This window comes from Urocitellus parryii, chromosome 1 (genome assembly GCF_045843805.1).
Source record: "Urocitellus parryii isolate mUroPar1 chromosome 1, mUroPar1.hap1, whole genome shotgun sequence".
NCBI classification, from domain to species: Eukaryota; Metazoa; Chordata; class Mammalia; order Rodentia; family Sciuridae; genus Urocitellus; species Urocitellus parryii.
The window spans coordinates 63,389,081-63,414,932 of NC_135531.1; the positions used below are offsets into that span (position 1 = coordinate 63,389,081).

The following is a 25,852-nucleotide window of genomic DNA, read 5'->3' on the forward strand; positions in this document are numbered from 1 at the left end:
TTTTATTTATTTTTATGTGATGCTGAGGCTTGAACCCAGTGCCTCACGTGTGCTAGGCAAGTGCTCTACTATGAAGGTCTCACCAAGTTGCAGAGGATAGCCCTGAACTTGTGATCTTCAGCCTCCCAAGTAATCAGGATTACAGGTATGCACCACCACACTTGGCTATATTGTGCAATGTAAATAGCTAGAATTTGGTTAAGAATTTTTGCGTCTAGGGGCTGGGGATATAGCTCAGTTGGTAGATTGCTTGCCTTGCACGCACAAGGCCCTGGGTTCAATGCCTGGCACCATGAAAAATAAAGAATTTTTGCATTTATGCTTATGAGGGATATTGGTCTAGAGTTTTCTTGTTTAATATTTAGGGTTTGGGGGCTGGGATTGTAGATCAGTGGTAGAGCACCACTTGCCTAACATGTGTGAGGCAGTGGGTTCGATTCTTAGCACCACATATAAAATAAATAAATCAATAAAGTCCATCAATAACTAATAAAAATATTTAGAAAAAATATATTTAGGGTTTGGGTATTAGAGTGATGCTTCAGAGAATAAACTGGGAAGTATTTCTTCCTTTTCAATTTTCTGGAGGACAATAAGTATAATTAAAATGTTGTCATCCTTTAAAATATACCATATTAATACCATATAACAAAGAGCTGGAGTGACTCTATTATTATCAGATAAAGTACACTTTGAATAAAGAATATTAACAGGGAAGCAGAGGGCCATTTATACATTGGATCATTTCATAGTGATAAAAAGGCCCTGGATTTGGTCCCCAGCACCACACACATATAAAAAATTATCTAAATAACAGAACAATTATTTTTATAGAAGTAAGGGTGGAACCTCAAAACAACATTTAGTAAAAATGGACACAACTACAAGAAATAGAAGAAGACCCACAATCACAGTCAAATTTCTATATTTTCTTGATAATAGAATGAGAAGACAGAGAATCATGAAGAATATAGGGGATTTGAGTAAAAATATCAACCAACTTGATTTTTTATTTTATTGTACTGGGGATTGAATCAGTATCCAGAGTGCTAAGTAAGTGCTCTGCCCTGAGCTACAACCCCAGTCTTTATTTTTATTTTTATTTTTTTGAGACAGGGTGTCACTACATTGCCCACGCTGCCCTCCAACTTTGGGTTCTCCTGCCTCAGCCTCTCCAATCTCTGAAGTTTACATGCCAGCACCACTGCTAGGCTTCAACCCACTTGACTTGATTGACATTTGTGGAATACACATTCACTTCAAATATACACTAAAGATTTACTAAGACTATTTTCTGGTCCGCAGAACAAATGTCAGTAAATTTTAAATAATTCAAATGATGGAAAGTATATTCCCTGATCACAGTGACATTAAATTAGAAATCAATTATGAAAGATAATCAGAATCTCTTAATATCAGACCAAGTACCACACTTAAAAAGAATCCATGAGTCAAATAAGAAATCAACAGAAAAATTAGTATTTTGAGATATGGAAAATGAAAATACAATGTATTAAGATATGTGGGATACAGTTAAGGAGTGCCTGGAGGACACTTACCCCACCAAATGTCTATATTACAGAAGAGACATCTTACATCAAGGACCTGTTTCTGTGTTAGGAAAGCAAAAAAGTAAAATTAAAACTTTAAAAACTAAAAATAATTTAAAGCAGTAGAAAGGAAATAATTAACAGAAGAAATTAATTAACTAAAGAAACAAAAAAAAAATTAGAACCTAAAGGAGGCTTTGAGATCTGAGAACCGCTTTGTGATTCCTAAATCTGATAAACCTCTCCCCAGATTGGTCAGGAAAAATGACACAGATAAGGAATTCAAGGAATGAGAGGGGTCGGATTTTTTTATAGGCATTACAAGGGCAATAACGAAATATTAACAGATTCACATGAACAAATTAAAACAATTTGGATATTTTCACAAATTATTAAAGCTTACTCAAGAGGAAACAGCAATAAGAATTTATTGAATTAGTAAGTGCTAACTATTATGGTCAGAGCGCTGGATCACGGCTTTACAGAAGCTCTCAGTTTATTGCAGTGGAGAAACAACAACTAAAGTTAATGCTGATCCAGAGGAAAGAAGTGGAGGAAAACTGGTTCATGGAAAAAGTTCTCAGGGGTATAAGAATCGGTTGAAAACGTTCAACAGAACAAGAATTGCAAGCGAGCTCGGACGCACACAAGACCCACAGGGTCAGGTCCTCACTCTTGCTTACTCCCTGTCTCAGGTTAGTGCCAGCTAACTCTTTCCCACCCACTCGGCAAGCCAATGAGCAATCACCTAGGGTTTTGCGCTTGCGCATTATAGCAAAGAGCGCTTAGGAGGGGGCTAGGCGGCTGCCGGAAGTGTGACCTCTAGCTCCCGTTGGTGGTTCCCATCCGGGGTCATGTCGATCTTCCGGATATCTCTGTCAGGCTTTCTAAGCCGCTTTTTCGGCGACTTTTTGGTCTTCCGCTTTTTGCCACCGCCCCCAACCTTCCACACCCTTGCGGGCCCTGCCTTTTCTTGTGTCGCTCCTCCCCTGGCGGCCGCGCTCCGGCGTAGATTGTAAACCGGAACGGGAGCTGGGCCTAGCCATCGCACTACCACTACTACCTCCTGTGGCTCCGGCGCAGCCACGACCGAGCACGCCTGGCCGCTGCCGCTGGCTCCTGGGAACGCCTGGGCGGGCAGTTCGGGTAGGCACTGTTGACCCCTTCCGCAAGGACACGTGTGAGTTTAGGGGGCTTCGGAGAGGGATACAGCTGTGAAGGCCCTAGTCGGGGGCGGGGCGCGTGTAACTTTCTGAAACTAGCTTTTTGTTTTGCGTGGGAGGGTCTGGCAATACCTTGTAGCTATCTTAGAATTACGGGCAGCCCCTAGGCTGCTCCACTTTCCGAAGAATCTCAGGACCACTTCTCCAGTTTTCCTTTCATTGAGTCCTGCCCCCACGCAGCCTCAACCTCCGTTCCCTCCCTGCCTTGTCCTCAGTCCAGGATCAAAAGAGGAAGATTGCCTTGGGACTCCTGCATGGTGTTTCAAAAGGCGGGGAAGAACTAAGGTAAATATCTAGATTAATGAACTATTTCACTTTTTTTTTTGACGTGTTGTGACATTATTATGTCATATGTTCTATTGTCAGATTTCGGTGACCTGGGTTGAAATCTAGTGGAAAATTGCTGACTTTTTTGAATTGGAATTTGTGTGTGTATGTGGCCTGCTGGGGTATGAACGCAGGACCTCACGCATGCTAGCCACATCTCTAACCATAATTAACCACTTAAAAGGTATTTACCTTTGGGCTGGAGTTGTGGCTCAGTGGTAGAATGCTTGCCTAGCATGTGTAAGGTCTTGGGTTCGATTCTCAGTACCACATATAAATAAATGAATAAAATAAAGGTCCATCAACACCTAAAAAATATATTTAAAAAGGTATTTACCTTTTAAGACTTATAATTAAATGAGGCGAAATTGCCTCAGTTCTTCATTTTATGGGAAAATTTGCAGGTTGGCCTGATAGTAGAATACTCCCCCCCCCACACACCTTTTTTTTTGGTACTGGGGATCGAACCCAGGACCTCCCACAAGTCAGGCAAGGGCTCTGTCACTGAGCTACATCGCTACATCCCTGGCCCTTTTGAGACTTGCCTTGCAAAGTTGCACAAACTGGTCTGGAATTTGTGATCCTCCTGCCTCAGCCTCCCAAGTCACTGTAATTACAGGTATGTACGTCCTGGCCCAGCCTTTGTATATAGGATCTTTATCTCTCTCTAGGTAAGAACACAGGGGCCTGTGTCTCACAATTGTCTTGTTTTGTCTCTTTAAACTTTGTTCAAGATAGAAGTTATTTATATTTAGATTGCACATACCAGTAGGGTGAACAGAAAAGAATCAAAGAGAAACTGCTAAACTCAAGCCAAGTTGGCAACTTACTAACATATGTTCCTTGTGTAATTTTGTGAGGAAACTGATCATAATCAATCACTAGGTTTTCTTTTTGTATGACTGGCAACATATTACTTTTGTAGAAACCATATTTAGTTACCACAAGGTTTTTAAAATGTACTGATTAGCAATCATAAGATTCTTAACTTGTAATGATTAATACCCAATAATATTTAACGTTTTTAACCAATAACATTTGTTGGTATGCATAGCCCCAATTATGTCTGTCTAGAAGTGTCCTGTAACACAAAGGTTCCGTGTGAAACAGGCCAGTCAGTAATTTGGAACTATGTTCTTTTTTTTTTTTTTAAATATTTTTTTAAGTTGTTGATGGACTTTATTGTCTTTATTTTTATGTGGTGCTGAGAATCGAACCCAGTGCTTCATGCATGCTAGGTGAGCACATTACCACTGAGCCACAACCCTAGCCCCTGGAATTATGTTCTTTTTTTTAAAACATGAGATTCTTTTTTAACACTTGGATGGGGTTTAATTCTTAATGTAAAGGAATACTGTGTTCAGAACCTGCAAGTGATTTTGACAGTTGGTGAACAGCATTTAGGAATTGGACTTTTTCAATTGTGAAGGATAAAGGTAGGTTTAGGAGATCAAAGGTATGGACAAGATGAACAGATAAGTTGGTTTAGCCAGTATAGTTTCAGTTTTTTTTTTTTTTTAAATTAGGTATATTCTGTTTTCCAAATGATGAAGAAATTATGTAACCTTGAATGTTCAGTAATTTGTTGGGGGAGAGGTCAAGTTCAGGACAGAAATTCCAGATTGTAAATTAGAGAATCAAATACTATATCACTAGGAAATACTTTGTAAAATACTTTATTACTACCTTATCTCATTTATGATTATTGACAAATAAGTTTGTATAATTTCCCATTAGGGAAAACTTATTTAGGAAACAATCTTTCAGGTTCTCTCCTTAATGCAAGAAAGGATAGAATGGTTTAAGAAACAGTTTAAATTTACGTAGATTATTATATTTTAAAGTTAAGGACTGACAACTTTTAAGATAAGAAAAATAGGATACTGCCTATCCTGAATTTTATTATAAAATTTGTCATACCTATTACCACAGGTTAAGCAGAGTAATGCTTAATATAGATCATAACTACTTCGTGAACAATTTTTTCATTAAGAATATAAAGAGGAATGAGGATGTTGAATCAGTGGTAGGTGTTTGCCTAGAAGGCACAAGGCCCTGGGTTCCATCATCAGCATCACAAGAGAAAAAAAAAAATGTATACACACACGCAAGCACCCTCACACGCAAGCACCCTCACACGCAAGCACCCTCACACGCAAGCACCCACGCACGCACACGCACTCACACATGAAGAAAATAAAAGTTTTAAAATTTTGTAAAGTTCTGGTATGGCAATGGTTTTACTTGATTTTATTCTGTCAAACTCTATATTCTATTTTAAAAAGATCTCTGGTAATATTTATAATGGATTGTAGTTTTTCCCAAATCATTGTTGAAATATTTTAGAAAAAACAATTGAAATTCATGGGCTTTTGGTTTACTTATCTCTAGAAGGTCATGCAGGATACTTATATTGGGGAACATTGCATGCCGCTGATAAATTTCCTGGGAATGACTCTCTTCACTTGAAGTCTGAATTGTTTAAGAGCCTGATTTCTGAAGAGAACCTGACAGATGCATTGTTTTCAAGGGACTCCAGAAATGTCAGTTCTTATCTGGGAATTTTAGGTCGTCTGAATTCTAGTTATTTTTCCTAGAGTGAACTTTAGGTTGTAGAATCATTTTAAACTTTTAAGCCTGGGGTGTTGGTTAATAACTTTGTAATTTGAACCACAGGACACCTTTTGACTTATATTTAGTTTGCATTTGATCATGTAATGGGATAGAAATAAGATAAGGTTGGTACCTAGTTCATTTGCATCTTAAAGTCTGAAATGCACACATATAAAGACCCTATTTGGATCTAGAGGAAAAAAATCACAACATATTATTTATAGGTATAAATAAAAGTGTCTATGTTTTAAATTCTGAACTTATTTAAATAAACCTGAAAATAGACCCCCACCTCATACTGGGGATTGAACCCAGGATCTTGCACATGCTCTCCCACAAGTTGCATTTCCAGTCTGAAAGTAAAACATTTTAATTGTTTTTCTGAATACAGATTCCTTTCTTTGATTGAATCTGTAGTATCTATATTCCAACAAAATGAGATGTTAAGCAGGATGAAGTACAGTGAATTATATTTAATTTCATGTCTTATTAGTCCTATGAAATAGGAATTATGTTTTGTGGGAAGTTAGGTCAGAGAATCAGAATAAAGAAGGCTGAGGTCCATCCCAAGACAAAAGATAGAACGGGAGTTAGTTGCCACAATTATTGAATGTACTTTTAATAATGGATTCCCTAGAATGTTGTTTAGCAATGTATTTGTCCACTTCCTTTGTTTAGTGAACTTCAGGGAGTAAAGGTCAGCAGATATTGATTTTCTTTCTTTTTTTTTTTTTAAAAAAATCTCCTTTAACAAGAAAGTTATAGGAGAAACTTTCTTCTGCCTGCTAAGAAAAGTTGACAAATTCTGTTTTTCTAGGGGTAATACTGTGTCTCTGGGACAAATGATAGAGTCAGGCATTGTGATAAAATTTGATGATGGTCCAGAGACTCTTGTCCATAGTTGTTGATGAACTCTGGGCTGATGAATCTCACTGTCTGTGGCCAACCTAGGGAATTTTAATCTTACAGAATTAAAGCAAAAGCAAGGACCAAGTCTATATGAATGATTTAGTAGTTTCTTCCCAGATCTTTTTTTTCCCTTCTATTGGCTTTTCCAGTTTTTCCAACCCTCCTAGTCTAAATCTCTAGAGACACAACCATTTCATTTCTTTTAATTTGGCTAGGTGTTATTTTCCTCTGTTTTAAAAAGAAAAAATATTCCATAGCTTATTATTTTGATTTATTTTTACTGAAAATGAAGATTTAACATCTTTTTGTATCTTGTTACCCTCCACATTAGTACGTATACAAAAATTACTATGTATATATATCTATATATAGATATATATACACACAAACACATACAACATAAAAAATCTAATATATAAATACAGTATGTAATAAATAATGTATAACAAATAATCACTTTTTGCTTAAATCAGTGTATTTAGTGATTAGATTATTATAAGAACTGAGTATGAATATATTTCCTTTTTTATATTACCTTTAAAGTGTTTTTCTGTAGTTTATTTTTAATTAGGTGCTTTTCTATATTCCTATAATTATTTCTGCCCTGTTAGCTGAACTCTCTGATCAAATATATCAGATAATCTATCAGCTAAATTTTTTTTCTTTGAATATTTCTAAAACCTTCCATCCTCCTGCTTTAATTTTGAGCTATGAGCTTCCTTTTAACATCATCTTAGAAATTTACTTTGTTTCTGCCCTTTCTAGCATCAGGTTTTCTTTTTCTTTTTATTCTACGTGTTGAAAAACATTTTTATTCTTGCTTGCATGGATAGTATAGCTGAGTATAGAATTACACCTTAAGGGCATTGAAGGCATTAGTCTATATCTTGTAGTTTCTATTATTGCTTTGGGGAAGTTGAAAGGCATTTTGATTCCCAGCTTTTTTTGTTTGTTTGTTTACTTCAACATTTTCCTCCTCTGAAATATTTTTTTAAAAAATGTTTTTAGTTGTAGGTGGACACAATACTTTTTTTTTTTTTTTTTTAGTTGTTAATGGACCTTTATTTTACTTATTTGTATGTGGTGCTGAGAATCAAACCCAGTGCCTCATACATGCTAGGCAAGCGCTCTACCATGGAGCACAATCCCAACCCTCCTCTGGAATATTATGAACTGTATATTCCTGATAGTCTGAAATTTTATCACAATAATTTTGATATGTATTTCTTCTATGTCGTTTGTATTTATTGGATTCTTGTAATCTAGGGAATAGTTATATTTTGAAAAACATACCCAGTCCTGGTTATATTTTGATTTTATTTGTTTGGTAATTTCCTTCTTTATATTTTCTCTGTTCCTCCTGGATCTTATATTAATAATGTTGGATATTGGATCACATAGTTTGATTTTCTTTTCTTTCCTGTTGACCTGCCTCTTTTCTGTCACTACCAATTTTTCCTTTTTGTTTTATTTTTAAAAAGTTTTTTAAATTTGTTTATTTCTTGTACTGGGGATTGAACCCAGGACACCCTACCACTGAATTATATCCCTAACTCTTTCTCAATATTTTATTTTGAGACTGGGTCTCCTTAAATTTCCCTGGGCTGGTCTTGAATTTGCATTCCTGCCTCAGTCTCCTGAGTAGCTGGGATTACAGGTTTCCGCCACTGTGCTGGCTTTTTTTTTTTTTTTTTTTTTTTTGGTGTGTGTGCGTGACAGTGTTTCTGTTTATATTCACAGTTCCTTTTTTGTCTTTTTTTTTTTTTCCTTTCTTTCTCCCCTTTTGGTGATTTATGAATGTCTGTTTTGAGAGTTACTGGAAGTCTATATGGAAGCTCTATATTATAGGTGGGGCCTGTTAACTACTAAGCTTCTGTGTAGGTTGATCAAGTACTACAGCTAGCTTGGCTTTTCCTTGGTGGACACCAATTATGCTATAATTTTTCTTGTTACTGTGTTACATAGTTTCTCTCTGGTTTTGTTCAGAGAATTTTTTTTTTTTTTAATTGCTTGCTTTGGGAAGGTGACCTGGGGTCCCATTTTTACTTTGTACACTTTATTGAATACTTACTTGATTTTGGTTTGTTTCCTTACCCTAACCTTTTGTAAGACTACTCTTGCTGGATCAGTCACTGCAGAGAATAAATATCAAATTTTCTGCCTGGGTCAGTAAAAGGTTCTGATTTCCTTGTGTAGTTTTTCCATGTTCCTGTGGAACAAAGCCCTCTTATTGGAAGTCTTTTGTAAAAATTATGTAGACTCTGAAAGGAATCTCAGAGTTTTAAAAATTGCTGGGTGGTATAAATTCCTTCCCTTGTTTCATCAGATTTGTAAGATCCAAATCCTAGGAATCAAATTGTCATATGATGGCTTACTCTTTTGTATGAATTGCATTGAGAATAAATGTAAAAATCTCTGAGATTTCATTAAATATCTGTTTTGAATGATTCCTTTGTTATTATTGTATGTGGTAATAACTTGATTTTTAAAGAGATGTGTTGATATTGGATAAACCCATCAGAAAATTAGAAATATGCATATATTTTATATATATTATTTGAATAATGTGGTTAATCTAGGTGTGGTTAAAATTAATTATAAGTTTCTTTGTTACTGAGTGTAGTACTTAAGAGACCTATTCAAACTTTTAAAAATAAATGTAAATGAAATTAATAACTTGGTAATATTTGTTTTTTTATTAAATGTTTTATTTTTAAATTTAATTGTCTTAAACAGCAGGTAATAGTTATCAAAGCATTCATTATCTTTTAAGCTATAATAATTTAGTATTGTCTTTTTAAATTATTCTAGGAAAGGAATACATGTTCACTTTCAGTGAACAGGAGCATGTTCCCAAACTCAATTTTGGGTCGCCCGCCATTCACTCCAAATCAACAACAGCATAATAACTTCTTTGTCCTGTCACCAGCTCTTTATTCACACCAGCAGCTTATAGATGCACAGTTCAATTTTCAGAATGCAGAGTAAGTATGGTGCTATTTTGGTCCATATTGTTACGTATTATTTTCTACTTGACATAAACCCTTTTTAGGTGAAATAATTCATGGTAGAGAAAATGTTATTTTCTTTTGATCAGTGAAGTATTTAGTTTTCTGAAATTGGTTTTTGTTTTTAAGGAAAAAATAAGTGTATTAATATTGTTCTTTCTTTGTTTTTGGTAGCTTGTCTAGAGCTGTGTCATTACAGCAGCTAACATATGGAAATGTCAGTCCAATACAGACCTCAACATCCCCATTATTTCGAGGAAGGAAGTAAGTATTTCTTAGTTATGTTAAGAGAAAATGTCAGTATTGTCTGAGAACTGTGTAATGATTTATCTTATATAAAACTGTATGGTTATTCTGCCCTAGATTTTTTTTCTGGGACCTGTGCAATCAGATCAGTAGATCAGTAACAGAATTTAAAACTTTTTGTGTGTTTAAAATTTTTTAGGGATACTTTATTACTGACATTATAAATAGATGAAATGAAGCTATATTTCTTTAGAAAACTTCTTCTTAGTTGAGATTTTTAGCCAAATCACATGGTCTTCTGTATTTATGCTAGGGTTGCCACAGTGAATTATTACAGACTGATACTGAATGGCTTAAAAAAACAGAAATTTATTTTCTCTCAATTCTGGAAGCTAGAAGTCCAGATTATGGTGTCAGTAAGGTTGGTTTCTTCTGGACCCTCTTTGGTTTGTAGACTACTCCCTTACTATGTCCTCATGTGCTTATCCCTTTGTGTTTTTTGTGTCCTAAATACTCTTAAATACACCAATCATCCTTAGGACCTATCCTAAGGACTCCATTTTAACTTAATTACCTCTTTAAGGGCCCTATCTCCGAACATGGTCATATTCTGAAATACTGAGGATTAGGATTTTGACCTTTGAATTTCAAGAGGACATAGTTTAGCTCATCATACTTTTATTTCTTTTCTTTTTTTAAAAATGTTTGTTTATTTATTTTAATTGTAGTTAGAAACAATACCTTTATTTTATTTATTTTTATGTGGTGTTGAGTATCGAACTCGGGGCCCTGCACGTGGTAGGCGATCGCTCTATTGCTGAGCCACAATCCCAGCCCAATACTTTTATTTCTAATAAAGTTTTTAATGTTCTTTGATTTATACAGGCAAGATTATATAATAGAAAATGTAGTAAACATTTCTATATGACATAAAGCTTTCTAAAGCCCTTTCTTCTTTCCCCCTCTCCTTCTCTCTCTCCCTTCCTCCTCCTTCCTTCCTCCTCTCTCTTCCTCCTTCCCCTCTTCCCCATTTTTTTCTTTCCTTTTCTTTCCTTTCTTCCCTTCACCTTTGTGCTGGGGATTGAACCTAGAGTCTGTCTCATGCTAGATAAGTGCTCTGTCACTGAACTATTTCCTCAGCCCTGATTATTTTCTTCATCAAAGTTTTGATGCATTTGCTTCTTTCTACTTCTTTTGCTTCTGATCACCACACTTTTTTTCTGGGTCTTAATGAAAGAAAATTATTAACAGCATGTTACTTCATCCCAAAACATGTCAGCTTTTTCCTTCTAAAAATAAATATATTCTCTATAACCAAAATACATTGATCCTGCCCAAGAAACTTATATTAATACAATACTCATATCTGAGGTGCAGTTCATCTTCAGATATCTTCAGTTGTCTAATAACTTTATGGCTTATACAGAAGTATCTCTTAATTTGGTCTGTCTTGTTGATACATAGGCATATTTGAAGAGCCCTTTTAAAAACCTTCACTTAATCTTATCCTTTTTGTGTTAGAGTTAGATGTTTGGTTATTAGTGATTGCATAAGTAAAAATGTTCTATAAAGTTTTCACCGATGAACTGGGTAAGGTGGCACACGCCTGTAATCCCAGTGGCTCTGAAGGCTGAGACAAGAGGATTGTGTGTTCAGAGCCAGCCTCAGCAATGGTGAAGCACTAAGCAACTCAGTGAGACCCTGTCTTTAAATAAAATACAAAATAGGGCTAGGGATACGGCTCAGTGGTTGAGTGCCCCTGAGTTCAATCCCTGGTACCAAAAAAAAAAAAAAAAAAAAAGTTTTCACTGCTGAGATGAAACATAGGAATAGTCCAAATGCAGGAGAATAATAGCTCTAATATATACCTGTAGTTTTTTTCTATATCTATTATTACTACTCATTTTTCTAAGATGAAGAGGTATTTTTTCTGCTGAAAACCTAATATGGAGCTAATAATGTAGCCTTATTTAAAGAATCATAATGTTGTGATGATCTATTAGGATATTTATGTGTTTTAATTGTTTTTTATTGTCAGAAAGTTGTATCTATAATCACTAAGGTATATTGCTTGTTTCCAGGAGACTAAGCGATGAAAAAAACCTTCCTCTTGACGGTAAACGGCAGCGTTTCCATTCACCCCACCAAGAGCCAACTGTAGTTAACCAGATAGTGCCTTTATCAGGTGAACGAAGATACTCGATGCCGCCATTGTTTCATACGCCCTATGTACCAGATATAGTCAGATGTGTTCCACCTTTTCGAGAAATACCATTTTTAGAACCTAGAGAAATCCCATTGCCTGAGGCCAAAGATAAGGTAAGAATAATGCCGATTTTAGTTTTGTCTTTGGAAATTTAATGTAAATAATGTATTAAAAGAAGCTGTTTAAAGTACTTTTCATCCCAATTTTCTAAGTATTACTTTGAATTTTGTTTGCTATTTTATCTATGTCATCAGGGAATCAGATTTTCCCTGATTTATAAAAATTTGGAATGAGAGCCCAAAACACTTGATTTTATAGTTTAAACCCTTGTTACTTGTTCTTATTTACAGAAAAATTAGTTTTTCGTATGATTATTGTAATAAAGTGTTAAAAAGCACTTTCTTTTAGAATATTTGTGTTTATTATAAGGTTTTTAAATGTCAAAAATAAAGAATTCAGGAGTCTCTGAGGACGTAATGCATTCAAAGTAATATGATCAAAAGAGACAACAAAAATATTTGTAAAAATCTTTCAGGTAAAATGAAATGTAACTATTTAAATAATAATTCTTGGAAATTGACATTATCAGCATTGGGAAGTTATTTAATACTCAATAGTAGAAGTGTATCATATTTAGTTAAATGTTACAAAAAAAACTTCTAGGTAATTGTGAAAGGTTTATTATGAAATATCTTTGCCCTTTTGGATTTTCTATGGCTTATACTTGATGTTTTTCAAAGCTACTCCTTTGGGACATTTGTAGGCTAAGGAGAAAGAGCCCAGAGAGTGTAGTGACTTTGCTTTACTCATTTTTGGGTTCCTAGCAACCAGTGCAGGTCTGGAACATAGAAAATGTACAGAAAATGGCAGGTCAAAAAAGCAACATCTGCTTCATTTCTTCTCTGGGCTGCTTTTTAATTTTCTATCTTTCTTTGAGTTATGATGATACCATAAAATTTACCCTTTCATGTGTACAATTTGGTGGTTTTTAGTATATTCACAAAGTTCTGCAACCATCACCACCAACTAATTTCAAAACATTTCATCACCCCCCAGAGAAGCCTTCTACCAAGTAGCAGTCAGTCCCCTATCTGTCACCCCCACCACTTCTTCCCATGCCTACAAAAACTACTATTTTCCTTGTGGAATTGTCTATTCTAGACATTCCATATAAGTTGACTAATACAATATATGGCCATTTGTGTCTATTTTTACTTGGCATAATGGTTTTGGGATTTATCCATTTTGTAGCATCTATCAGTACCATATTCCTTTTTATATTGAATAATATTCCATTTTGTGCTTATCATCTTTTGATAATACATTTGTTAATTGATTAATTTTTAGGTTTTTATTTTTGGCTGTTATGAATAATGCTGATGTGAATATATTTGTGCACATTTTTATATGAACATATTTATTTTTATTTCTCTTAGGTGTATACCTGGGCATAACATTGTTGGGTTATATGGTAATTCTTTGTTTAACTTTTTTTTTTTCCTGTCAGTGCTAGGGGTAGAACCAAGGGCCTTGCATATGCCAGGCAAATACTCTACCACTGAGCTATATCCCCTGTCCTATATTTAACTCTTTGAGGATCAGCCACAGTATTTTCTTAAGTGCTTGCACAATTTTAGATTCCAGTTGCAGTGTACAAATGTTCTGCTTTCTTCCTATCCTTGCTCATGTTTGTGACACTTGTTATTGTCTTTTTCATTTTGTTTGTTTTTGGTAGTGAGCCAGGGACTTGGGCATGTTAGGTAAGCATTCTACCATTGAACTATATCCTACATCCCAGCTCTGTCTTTTTTAGTATAGCCATTTTAGTGGGTGTGAGATGATATCTTGTGAATGTTTTTCTTCAATACTGCCAATTGAACCCACACCCTTGTACATGCTAGGCAAGCATTCTACTACTGAGCTACATCTTCAGACCTTCTCATTGTGATTTTGATTTGCATCTTCCTAATGATTAATGTTGTTGAACATCTTATCATTTGCTTGTTGGATATTTGGATGTCTTGTTTGGAGAAATGTCTTTTCAGATTGTTTGCACATTTTTAAATTGGGTTGTTTTTTATTGTTTAGTTAAGAGTTTTTATTTTCTAAATATCAGACCATTATCAGGTATATGATTTGCAAATATTTTGTTTCTTTCTTGATTTGTCTTTTAACTTTCTTGTTGGTAACTTTAAAGGACAGAATCTTTTCATTTGATGCAGTTCATTTAATTTGTTTTTCTTTATTTGCTTGTGCTACTAGTGTTGAATCTAAGAATCCATTGCTTAATCTATGTAATGAAGCATAGTGCTGTTCTGAGATTTTTATAGTTCTATTTCTTTTTCCTTTCTTTTCTTTTAGGTACCAGGGATTGAACTTAGGTGGCACTTACCCACTGATCCACATCGCCAGCCCTATTTTGTATTTTATTTAGAGACAGGGTTTCACTGAGTTGCTTAGCGTCTCACTTTTTTGCTGAGGCTGGCTTTGAACTTGCAATCCTCCTGTCTCAGCCTCCCAAGCTGCTGAGATTACAGGTGTATGCTACTGTCCCTGGCTAGTTCTATTTCTTATATTTAGAACTTAATACATTTTGAGTTAATTTTTGTGTATGATATAAAGTAGGTGGTTCAGTTTTATTCTTTTGCTGTTAGTCCACTTGTCCCAGCACAATATATTGAAAAAACTATTCTCCTGTACATTTCTTCCCTTAAGATAAAGTAGAACCAGTGGGAGAGAGGAAAAAGCAAAATGAAATGAGAAAAGACCAACTTGGGATGTTTTGGTGCTCTTTCTTCCTTCCTCTTTCCCCATTCTTTCTCCCTTCTTTGCTTTCTCATTTTAAAGAAATTTATGATGCTATAATGTGAAAACGTATGGTAGAAGCAATTTATTTACTAGTTCTAGAAGCAAATTTGTTAATTTTTTTTGAATGAATATATAAACATAGACTATATATGGGTTTTTAGTATATAGACTATATATGGATTTTTAGTATATGTATGTCCCTAGGACCTTTTTTAAAATTTATTTATTCCTATTTCTTATATATGACTGCAGAATGTAATTCATTTTATATTACACATATAGAGCACAATTTTTCAAGTCTCTGATTGTATACAAAGTACTTTCACACCATTTATGTCTTCATACATGCACTTAGGGTAATGATGTCTAACTTATTCTACTGTCTTTCCTATCCCCATGCCTCCTCCCATCCCTTCCCTCCCCTTTGCCCTAAAGGTTCTCCATTCCTCTCCATGCTCCACCCTGTCCCATTTTGAGTCAGCATCCTCAAATCAAAGAAAACATTTGGCCTTTGTATTTTTAGGATTGGCTTACTTCACTTAGCATTATATTCTCCAACTCCATCCATTTACCTGCAAGTGCCATGATTTTATTCTCTTTTAATGCTGAGTAATATTCCATTGTGTATATATGTACTAAATTTTCCTTTATCCATTCATTTACTGAAGGGCATCTGGGTGGTTCCACAATTTAGCTATTGTGAATTATTCTGCTATAAACATTGATGTAGCTGTGTTCCTATAGCATGCTGCTTTTAAGTTCTTTGTGTATAAAATGAGGAGTGGGATAGCTGGGTCAAATGGTGGTTCCCTTCCAAGTTTTCCAAGGAATCTCCATACTGCTTTACAGATTGGCTTCACTAATTTGAAGTCCCACTAGCAATGTATGAGTGTGCCTTCCCCCCACATTCTTGCCAATACTTACTATTGTTTGTATGTATAATAGCTGCCATTCTGACTGAAGTGAGATGAAATCTTAGATAGTTTTGATTTGCATTTCTCTAATTGATAGAGATGTTACACATTTTTTCATATATTTGTTGATTGATTGTATATCATCTTCTGAGAAGTGTTAAGTTTTTTGAGTGCTTTATATATCCTATAGTGCTCTGTCTGATGTGCTTTGCTCCCATTCTGTAGGCTCTCTATTCACCTCACTGATTGTTTCTTTTGCTGAGAAGAAGCTTTTTAGTTTGAATCCATCCCACTTATTGATTACTGATTTTAATTCTTATGCTATAGGAGTCTTGTTAAGGAAGTCAGGGCCTAATCTGACATGATGAAGATTTGGGCCTACTTTTTTTCTATTAGGCGCAAGGTGTCTAGTTTAATTCCTAGGTCCTTGATCCACTTTGAGTTGAGTTTTGTGCATGGTGAGAGATAGAAGTTTAATTTCATTTTGTTACATATGGATTTCCGGTTTTCCCAGCACCATTTGTTGAAGAGGCTTTCTTTTCTCCAATGTATGTTTTTGGTGCCTTTGTCTTACATGAAATAACTGTATTTATGTGGGTTTGTCTCTGTGTCCACTATTCTGTACCATTGGTCTACACGTCTGTTTTGGTGCCAATACCACGGTTTTTTGTTGTTGTTGTTGTTTCTGTTGCTCTGTAGTATAAAATCTGGTATAGTAATGCCACTAGCTTCACTCTTCTTGTTAAAGATTGCTTTGGCTATTCTGGGTCTCTTATTTTTCCAGATGAATTTCATGGGTGCTTTTTCTATTTCTATGAGGAATGTCATCAGGATTCTGATTGGAATTGCATTTAATCTGTATAGGCTTTTGGTAACATGGTCATTTTGACAATATTAATTCTGCCTATCCAAGAACAAGGTGGATCTTTCCATCTTCTAAGGTGTTTTTTGATTTCTCTCTTTAGGGTTCTGTAGGTTTCATTGTAGAGGTCTTTTACCTCTTTTGTTCAGTTGATTCCCCAAGTATTTAATTTTTTTTTTTTTGGTGGCTATTGTAAATGGGGTCGTTTTTCTAGTTTCTCTTTCAGAGGATTTGTCACTGATGTACACAAATGCCTTTGCTTTATGGATGTTGATTTTATATTCTACTACTTTGCTGAATTTATTTACTAGTTTTAGAAGATTTCTGGTGGAATTTTTTGGGTCTTCTAGCTATAGAATCATATTGCCAGCAAATAGTAATAATTTGAGTTCTTTTCCTATCTGTATCTCTTTAATTTTTTTCGTCTAATTGCTCTGGCTAGAGTTTCAAGAACCATGTTAAATAGAAGTGGTGAAAGAGGGCATTCCTGTCTTGTTTCAGTTTTTTAGAGGGAATGCTTTCAATTTTTCTCCATTTAGAATGATGTTGGCCTGGGGCTTAGCATAGATAGCTTTTACAATGTTGAGATATGTTCCTGTTATTCCTGATTTTTCTAGTGTTTTGAACATGAAAGGGTGCTGTATTTTGTCATGCTTTTCTGCATCTATTGAGATGATCATAGGATTCTTTAAGTGTATTGATGTGGTGAATTACATTTATTGATTTCTGTATATTGAACCAAACTTGCATCCCTGAGATGAACCTCACTTGATGGTGGTACACCATCTTTTTGATATGCTTTTGTATTTGATTTGCCAGAATTTAATTGAGAATTTTTGCATCTGTATTCATCAGAGATATTGGTCCGAAGTTTTCTTTTTTTGATGTGTTTTGGTCTGGTTTTGGAATCAGAGTGTTATTGGCCTCATAGAATGTGTTTGGAAATGTTTCCTGTTTTTTTATTCCATGAAATAGTTTGAGGGGTATTGATGTTAGTTTTTCTTTAAAAATCTTGTAGAACTAAGCTGTGTATTCATCTGATAGGGCCTGTTTTTTAAATGAGATTTTGTTTATATATATATATATATATATATATATATATATATATATATATTGTACATTCTCTATATTTGTGCACGTATTTATGTATTTTTGGTTAATTATTAGGACTAACCTAATAGTTCTGGATATGGAGTAGGCATACTCTGAATCTCAGTAAATTTAACAACATAAAATTCACATTAATCAGTATACCTCATCTGATGAAATGTGATTCCTATCACACTTTACTTGGTTACATAGAAAAAGATTATTCTACATGTAATATTTTTGCAATTAAGCATTTATTTCAGAGAGAGAGAGATTTTGCGGTTGTATCTTTTTCTTTGAATGCTATTTTTTTTCTTCCTAATTGTGGGAGAAAGAAAGCAAGGTTCAGTGGTCATTCTTTAAGTGACCATTTTTTTTTAAAGAAAGCTAATGTTTATTAATGACTCTTCTAGGCATTCTACTCATGCTATATCATTTAGTCTATTCAGCCACCCCTTGACATGAATATTATCCTAATTTATTGAGGTTCAGAAAGCTAAATAACTTATTCAAGGTTATACTTATTAAGTGCAAAACTGAGATTTGACCCTTGTCTCCAAAAGAAAAAATAAAAAAGAAAAAAAGGAGGAACTTAAGATGCTTAAAATGAAGAGTAGGGAGATGACATTCTCAGACCTCCCCTGTTATGGTTTGTATGTGAGTTGTCCTCCAAAAGCTTACATGTGAGAAAATGCAAGAAGGTTCAGAGGAGAAATGATTGGGTTGTGACAGTCTTAACCCAATCAGTGAATTAATCCCCTGATAGGGATTAACTGTGGTAATTGAAGTGGTAGGGTGTGGCTGAAGGAGGTAGGAATTGGGGTGTGGCTATGGGGTATATATTTTGTATCTGAAGAGTGGAGTCTCTCTCTTTGCTTCCTGATGATGTGAGCTGCTTCCCTCTGCTACTCTTTTCTGCCATGATATTCAGCTTCACCTGGATCCCTGAGTAATGGAGCTGGTCTTCTGTGGACTGACCTCTGAAACCGTGAGCCCAAATAAACTTTTCCTCCCCTGCAGTTGTGCTGGTCAGATTCTTTTAGTCACAGCAGCGAAAAAGCTGACTAAAACAATAATATCAAGTGATTTGTAACAGTACTAACTGATATTTATTGTCTATCTTTGCCATCAGTGTGCTCAGGTTTATATGGTTTATCTCTGTAGCACGGTTAAAAAGTGAATAGAGAATTCAGTATGAAGTAAAAGTATGGCAGTGGAGCCAGGCGAGGTGGTACACGCCTGTAATCCCAGTGTCTTGGGAGGCTGAGGCACAAGGTTCACAAGTTCAAAGCCAGCCTCAGCAAAAATGAGGCACTAAGCAACTCAGTGAGATTGTGTCTCAAAATAAAATAGAAAAAAGGGCTGGGGATGTGGCTTAGTGGTTGAATGCCCCTAAGTTCAATCTCTGATAACCCCCCAAAAAAGAAAAAAAGTAGGACAGTGGTTTTCGACTTTGAATATACAAAATGCCATCGAAGATTTTTGAGTAGAGGAAATAACACAATGAGGTTTGTATTTTTAAGAGGCTGTATATTTCAGTATGATGGAGTTTGGTTTGGAATGAGGTGGGCCCAAAAGATAGATGATTACCTTGAGCTTGTTATGCATCCAGATAAGAGGCTGAACCTTTCTGTTATAGCATATGGTAGTGATGATAGATAGTGCATAAGGAAAATTGTTGGAATGTGGGGATAATTGAATATAGGGAAGACAGAGACATGAGTGACTCCAGTGATTTGATTCTGGGCAAGGAACAGAGATTTTTAGTGTATAAATTGATTGAGGAAATAGTTAAGAGAATTTGAGACACTGGGAAATCTGCATTAACATTTGCGCTCTTGAGAAACCTCATATTCTACAAATTGCACACTAAGCACGTAGGGCTTATAGAGAATAATGTTGGAGCAGACTACTAAAAACAGTTTTGTAACAAGAACACCATCAAGAATAATAATTGATATCTTGGGAAATAACTTGGATAGACCAAGCAGGCAGCTTGGTGTCCATGGCTGCTAGATGCTGCTGCAGGGGATATTAAAAATATACAAAATAAAGTTGAGACGCTGACTCGTGGGCATTGAGACAAAGCAGTTAGAAAATGGGGCTCCAAGTCAGTGAGGCTGCTAAGGTTGAGACAAAAGAAAATGTACTGAGTGAGGAGGCTAGGGGTATGCTTTCTTGAGCAATAATCCTGGATGCAAATGCTTATTTTTAGTTATTTTAGATCTCCAAGGACCTGTGCCTCGGTAGTGGCCATGCTGAATGAGGATTTTTCTTCATTGTGATGATTGTAATTCTGTAGTTGCTCTTCTATGCACAAATCACCAACAAATGAAACTTCCATGTTAAATTGATACCACTCCCTGCAATATATAAGCTTATTGGTAGTGTAGGAAAACATTTTGTAACTGAACTTATAGTGTGTGTTTGCAGTTCTGAAGTAAGGTCAAGGCTAGAGGTATGGGTCCCAAAGACATCTGAATTAAAAATGACATTTGAAACTCCTGGAGTAGATTTGATTTTTTATTTTAGTACTCAGAAGATATTTGTGAGTGCTAGACATGAGAGAGGCAATGTAGTAGTGCTAAAAATACATGGTCTATTTACCATTTACAAACAGATTAGAGGTAGAGCCATTAAAAATAATCATGCAAATCAAAGTTTTATTTTTATATTTATGAGTGCTATGAAGGAAAATTAGAGTGCTGAGAAAATGTATTTGATTTCTCAGGGAAAGCATCCTAGAGGAGGAAGATCTGAAAGATGATTTAGGATTGAACTAGTTAAAGAGTGGCAGGAGGGGGAATAATGCTTTATTTTATTTATTTATTTCATTGATTTTATTTTTTTAAATACATGACAGCGGAATGCATTACAATTCTATTACACATATAGAGCACAATTTTTCATATCTTTGTATATAAAGTATGTTCACGCCAGTTCATGTCTTTATACATGTACTTTTTTGCATTAAAATTCTTATAACACATACATACCACAGTTTTTCATATCTCTTTTTGTATATAAAATATGTTGACACCCAATTCGAGTCTTCATATATGTACTTTGAATAATGATGTTGATCACATTCCACCATCCTTGCTAATTCCCTGCCCCCTCCTTTTCCCACCACCCCTCTTCCCTATCTAGAATTCATCTATTCCTCTCATGCTCCCCCTCCTTACCCACTGTTAGTTAGCCTCCTTATATTAGAGAAAACATTCGGCATTTGTTTTTTTTGGATTGGCTAACTTCACTTAGCATTATCTTCTCCAACGCCATCCATTTACCTGCAAATGCCATGATTTTATTCTCTTTTATTGCTGAGTAAAATTCCATTGTGTATGTATGCCACATTTTTTTTATCCATTCATCTACTGAAGGGCATCTAGGTTGGCTCCACAGTTTATTAGCTATTGTGAATTGTGCTGCTATAAACGTTGATGTATCTGTGTCCCTGTAGTATGCTGTTTTAGTCCTTTGAGTATAGTCCGAGGAGAGGGATAGCTGGGTCAAATGGTGATTCCATTCCCAGATTTCCAAGAATCTCCATACTGCTTTCCAGATTGGCTGCACCAATTTGCAGTCCCACCAGCAAAGTATGAATGTACATTTTTCTCCACATCCTCTCCAATACTTATTGTTGTTTGTCTTCATAATAGCTACCATTCTGATTGGAGTGAAATGATATCTTAGAGTAGTTTTGATTTGTATTGCTCTGGTTGCTAGAGATGATGAGCATTTTTTCATATATTTGTTGATTGATTGTATATCCTCTTCTGAGAAGTGTCTGTTCAGGTCCTTGGCCCATTTGTTGATTGGGTTATTTGCTTTTTTGGTGCTTAGCTTTTTGAGTTCTTTATGTACCCTAGATATTAGTGCTCTATCCGATGTGTGAGGATACAAATTTGCTCCCAGGATGTAGGCTGTCTGTTCACCTCACAGATTGTTTCTTTTGCTGAGAAGAAACTTTTTAGTTTGATTCCATTCCATTTATTGATTCTTGATTTTAATTCTTTCGCTACAGGAGTCTTATTAAGGAAGTTGGGGGGTAATCCCACATGATGAAGATTAGGGCCTACTTTTTCTTCTATTAGACACAGAGTAGTGGTCTTCTTCCTAGGTCCTTCATTCATTTTGAGTTAAGTTTTTTGCATGGTGAGAGATAGGGGTTTAATTTCATTTTGTTGTTTATGGAAGATACTGTCTTTTCTTCAGTGCATGTTTTTGGCACCTTTGTCTAATATAAAATAATTGTAATTTCTGTGTACTCTATTCTGTACCATTGGTCTACCAGTCTGTTTTGGTGCCAATACCATGCTGTTTTTGTTACTATTGCTCTGTAATATAGTTTAAGGTCAGGGATGGCGATACCACCTGCCTCACTCTTCCTGCTAAGGATTGCTTTAGCTATTCTGGGTCTCTTATTTTTCTAGATGAATTTCATGACTGCTTTTTCTATTTCTATGAGGAATGCAATTGGGATTTTGATCGGAATTACATTAAATCTGTATAGTGCTTTTAGTAGTATGGTCATTTTGATAATATTAATTTTGCCTATCCAAGAACTAGATAGATCTTTCCATCTTCTAAGGTCTCCTTTGATTTCTGTCTTTAGGGTTCTGTAGTTTTCACTGTATAGATCTTTCACCTCTTTCGTTGAGTTGATTCCCAAGTATCTTTTTTTTTTTTTTTTTTTGAGGTAACTGTAAATGGGGTAGTTTTCCTCATTTCCTTCTCAGAGGATTTGTTACTGATATATAGAATTGCCTTTGATTTATGGGTGTTGATTTTATATTCTGCTACTTTGCTGAATTCATTTACTACTTCTAGAAGTTTTCTGGTGGAGTTTTTGGGGTCTTCTGGGTATAGAATTATATTGTCAGCAAATAATGCTAATTTAAGTTCTTCTTTTCCTATACATATCCCTTTAATTTCTTTCGTCTGTCTAGTTGTTCTGGCCACTGTTTCAAGAACTATGTTGAATAGAAGTGGTGAAAGAGGGCATCCCTGTGTTGTTTCAGTTTTTAGAGAGAATGCCTTCAATTTTTCTCCATTTAGAATGATTTGGCCTGAGGCTTAGCATAGATAGCCTTTACGATGTTGAGATATGTTCCTGTTATCCCTAGTTTTTCTGATGTTTCGAACATAAAGAGGTGCTGCATTTTGTCAAATATTTTTTCAGCATCTATTGAGATGATCATATGATTCTTATCTTTAAGTCTATTGATGTTATGAATTACATTTATTGATTTCTGTATGTTGAACCAACCTTGCATCCCTTGGATGAATCCCACTTGATCATGGTGCACAATCTTTTTGATACGTTTTGTATTTGATTTGCCAGAATTTTATTGAGAATTTTTGCATCTATGTTCATTAGAGATATTGGTCTGAAGTTTTCTTTCTTTGATGTGTCTTTGCCTGGTTTTGGGGTCAGGGTGATATTGCCCTCATACAATGAGTTTGGAATTACTGCGTCTTTTTCTATTTCCTGAAATAAACTGAAGAGTATTGGTATTAGTTCTTCTTTAAAGGTCTTGTAGAACTCAGCTCTGTATCCAACCAGTCCTGGTCTTTTCTTGGTTGGTAAGCTTCTGATGGTGTCTTCTATTTCCTCACTCAATGTTGGTCTGTTTAAATTGTGTGTCTTCCTGACTCAATCTATGCAAATTGTATAACTTAAGAAATTTGTCGATGCCTTCAATGTCTTTTATTTTATTGGAGTATAAGATTTCAAGATAATTTTTAATTATCCTCTATTTCTGTAGTGTCTGTTGTGTTATTACCCTTTTCATCATGTATGCTGGTAATTTGAGTTCTCTCTCTCCTTCTCTTCGTTAGTGTGGCTAAGAGTCTGTCAATTTTATTTATTTTTTCAAAGAACCAACTTTTTGTTTTGTCAATTTTTTCAGTTTTTTCTTTTGTTTCGATTTCATTCATTTCAGCTCTAATTTTAATTATTTCTCACCTTCTGCTTTTGCTGCTGATTTGTTCTTCTTTTTCTAGGGCTTTGAGATGTAGTGTGAGGTCATTTATTTGTTGACTTTTTCTTCTTTTAAGGAATGAACTCCATGCAATGAATTTTCCTGTTAGTACTGCTTTCATAATGTCTCAGAGATTTCTATATGTTGTGTATGTTCTCATTTACCTCTAAGAATTTTTTAATCTCTTCCTTGATGTCTTCTGTAACTCATTGTTCATTCAGTAGCATATTGTTTAGTCTCCAGGTGATGGAGAAATTTTTATTTTTTATTTTGTCATTGATTTCCAATTTCATTTCATTATGATCTGATAAAATGCATGGTAGTATCTCTACTTTTTTGTATTTGCTAAGAGTTGCTTTGTGACATAGTATATGGTCTGTTTTAGAGAAGGATCCATGTACTGCTGAGAAGAAAGTGTATCTCTTGATGCAGGTTGAAATAGTCTACATATGTCAGTTATGTCTAAGTTATTGATTATGTTATTGAGTTCTATAGTTTCTTTATTCAACTTTTGTTCAACTTTTGTTTGGAAGATCTATCCAGTAGTGAGAGAGGTGTGTTAAAGTCACTCAAGATTCTTGTGTAGTGGTCAGTTTGACTCTTGAACTTGAGAAGAGTTTGTTTGATGAAAATAGCTGCACCATTATTTGGGGTATATATATTTATGATTGTTGTGTCTTGTTGGTGTATGGTTCCCTTGAGCAGTGTGAAGTGTCCTTCTTTATCCCTTTTGATTAACTTTGGCTTGAAATCTATTTTATTAGATATGAGTATGGACACCCCTGCTTGTTTCCGCAGTCCATGTGAGTGGTATGATTTTTCCCAACTTTTCACCTTTAGTCTGTGTATGTCTATCAGATGAGTCTCCTAGAGTCAGCATATTGTTGGGTCTTTTTTAATCCAATCTGTTAGACTGTCTTTTGATTGGTGAGTTTAAGTCATTAATATTTAGGGTTATTATTGAGACATGGTTTGTATTTCCAGCCATATTCGTTTATTTTTGTTATTTAACTTGACTTAGTTTTCCTCTTTGATTAGTTTTTCCTTTAGTGTACTACCTCCCTCTGCTGATTTTCATTGTTGTTTTTCATTTCCTCTTCATGGAATATTTTGCCAAGGATGTTTTATAGTGCTGGTTTCCTAGCTATAAATTCTTTTAACTTTTGTTTATTGTGGAAGGTTTTTATTTCATCTTCAAATCTAAAGCTTAATTTTGTTGGATACAAGGTTCTTGGTTGGCACCCATTATCTTTCAGAGCTTGATATATGTTGTTCCAGGATCTTCTAGCTTTCAAGGTCTGTGTTGAAAAATTTGCTGTTATCTTAATTGATTTCTTCTATATGTATTCTGATTCTTTTCTCTTGTAGTTTTTAAAATTCTCTGCTTATTCTGTATGTTGAACATTTTTATTATAATGTACCTTAGTGTGGATCTGTTGTGATTTTGTACATTCGGCGTCTTGTAGGCTTCTTGAATTTGGATTTTTTTTTTTAATTTTTTATTTATTTTTTAGTTTTCGGCGGACACAACATCTTTGTTTGTATGTGGTGCTGAGGATCGAACCCGGGCCGCACGCATGCCAGGCGAGCGCGCTACCGCTTGAGCCACATTCCCAGCCCTTGAATTTGGATTTCCAATTCATTCTTCATGTTTGGAAAGTTTTCTGATACTATTTCATTGAATAGATTGTTCATTCCTTTGGTTTAGACCTCTATGCCTTCCTCTATCCCAATGACTCTTAAATTTGGTCTTTTTATGCTATCCTGTATTTCTTGAATGTTCTGCTCATGGTTTCTTACCATTTTCGCTGTGTGTTCTTTGTTCTTTTCAAGATGATATATTTTATCTTCATTGTCTGATGTCCTGTCTTCCAAGTATCTACTCTTAGATCACTTCAACATTGAGCTGCATAAACAAATCCAAGAAGCAAAAGATCACCTCAACAGGAAGATAGAGGTTCTAAAATAAAACCAAACAGAAATCCTTGAAATGAAAGAAATAATAAACCAAATTAAAAACTCAAAGGAATAATGCGTTAGAGAGAGGAAAGGTCCTAACCCAAAAAAGGAGCATTGTGTGTGCAAAGAACTGAAAGCAGACCAAGGTGAG

General features: G+C 35.0%; 1 protein-coding gene across 7 annotated transcripts in view; it reads left to right on the forward strand.

The window, feature by feature from the left end:
• Nucleotides 1-2,366: 2,366 nt before the first annotated feature.
• Nucleotides 2,367-25,852, forward strand: part of Tent2 (terminal nucleotidyltransferase 2) — a 65,468-nt gene continuing 41,982 nt past the window's right edge. For 3 of the 7 annotated variants that reach the window (XM_077800426.1, XM_077800440.1, XM_077800443.1), the window contains exons 1-5: nt 2,367-2,696; nt 2,989-3,058; nt 9,434-9,606; nt 9,805-9,894; nt 11,958-12,195. In XM_077800426.1, coding sequence (XP_077656552.1) covers nt 9,470-9,606; nt 9,805-9,894; nt 11,958-12,195 — 465 coding nt within the window. In that variant the 5' untranslated portion in view covers nt 2,367-2,696; nt 2,989-3,058; nt 9,434-9,469. Of the gene's footprint in view, nt 2,731-2,988; nt 3,059-9,433; nt 9,607-9,804; nt 9,895-11,957; nt 12,196-25,852 lie in introns of all 7 variants that reach the window. The other 4 variants (XM_077800435.1, XM_077800439.1, XM_077800428.1 and 1 more) reach the window with 3 other exon arrangements.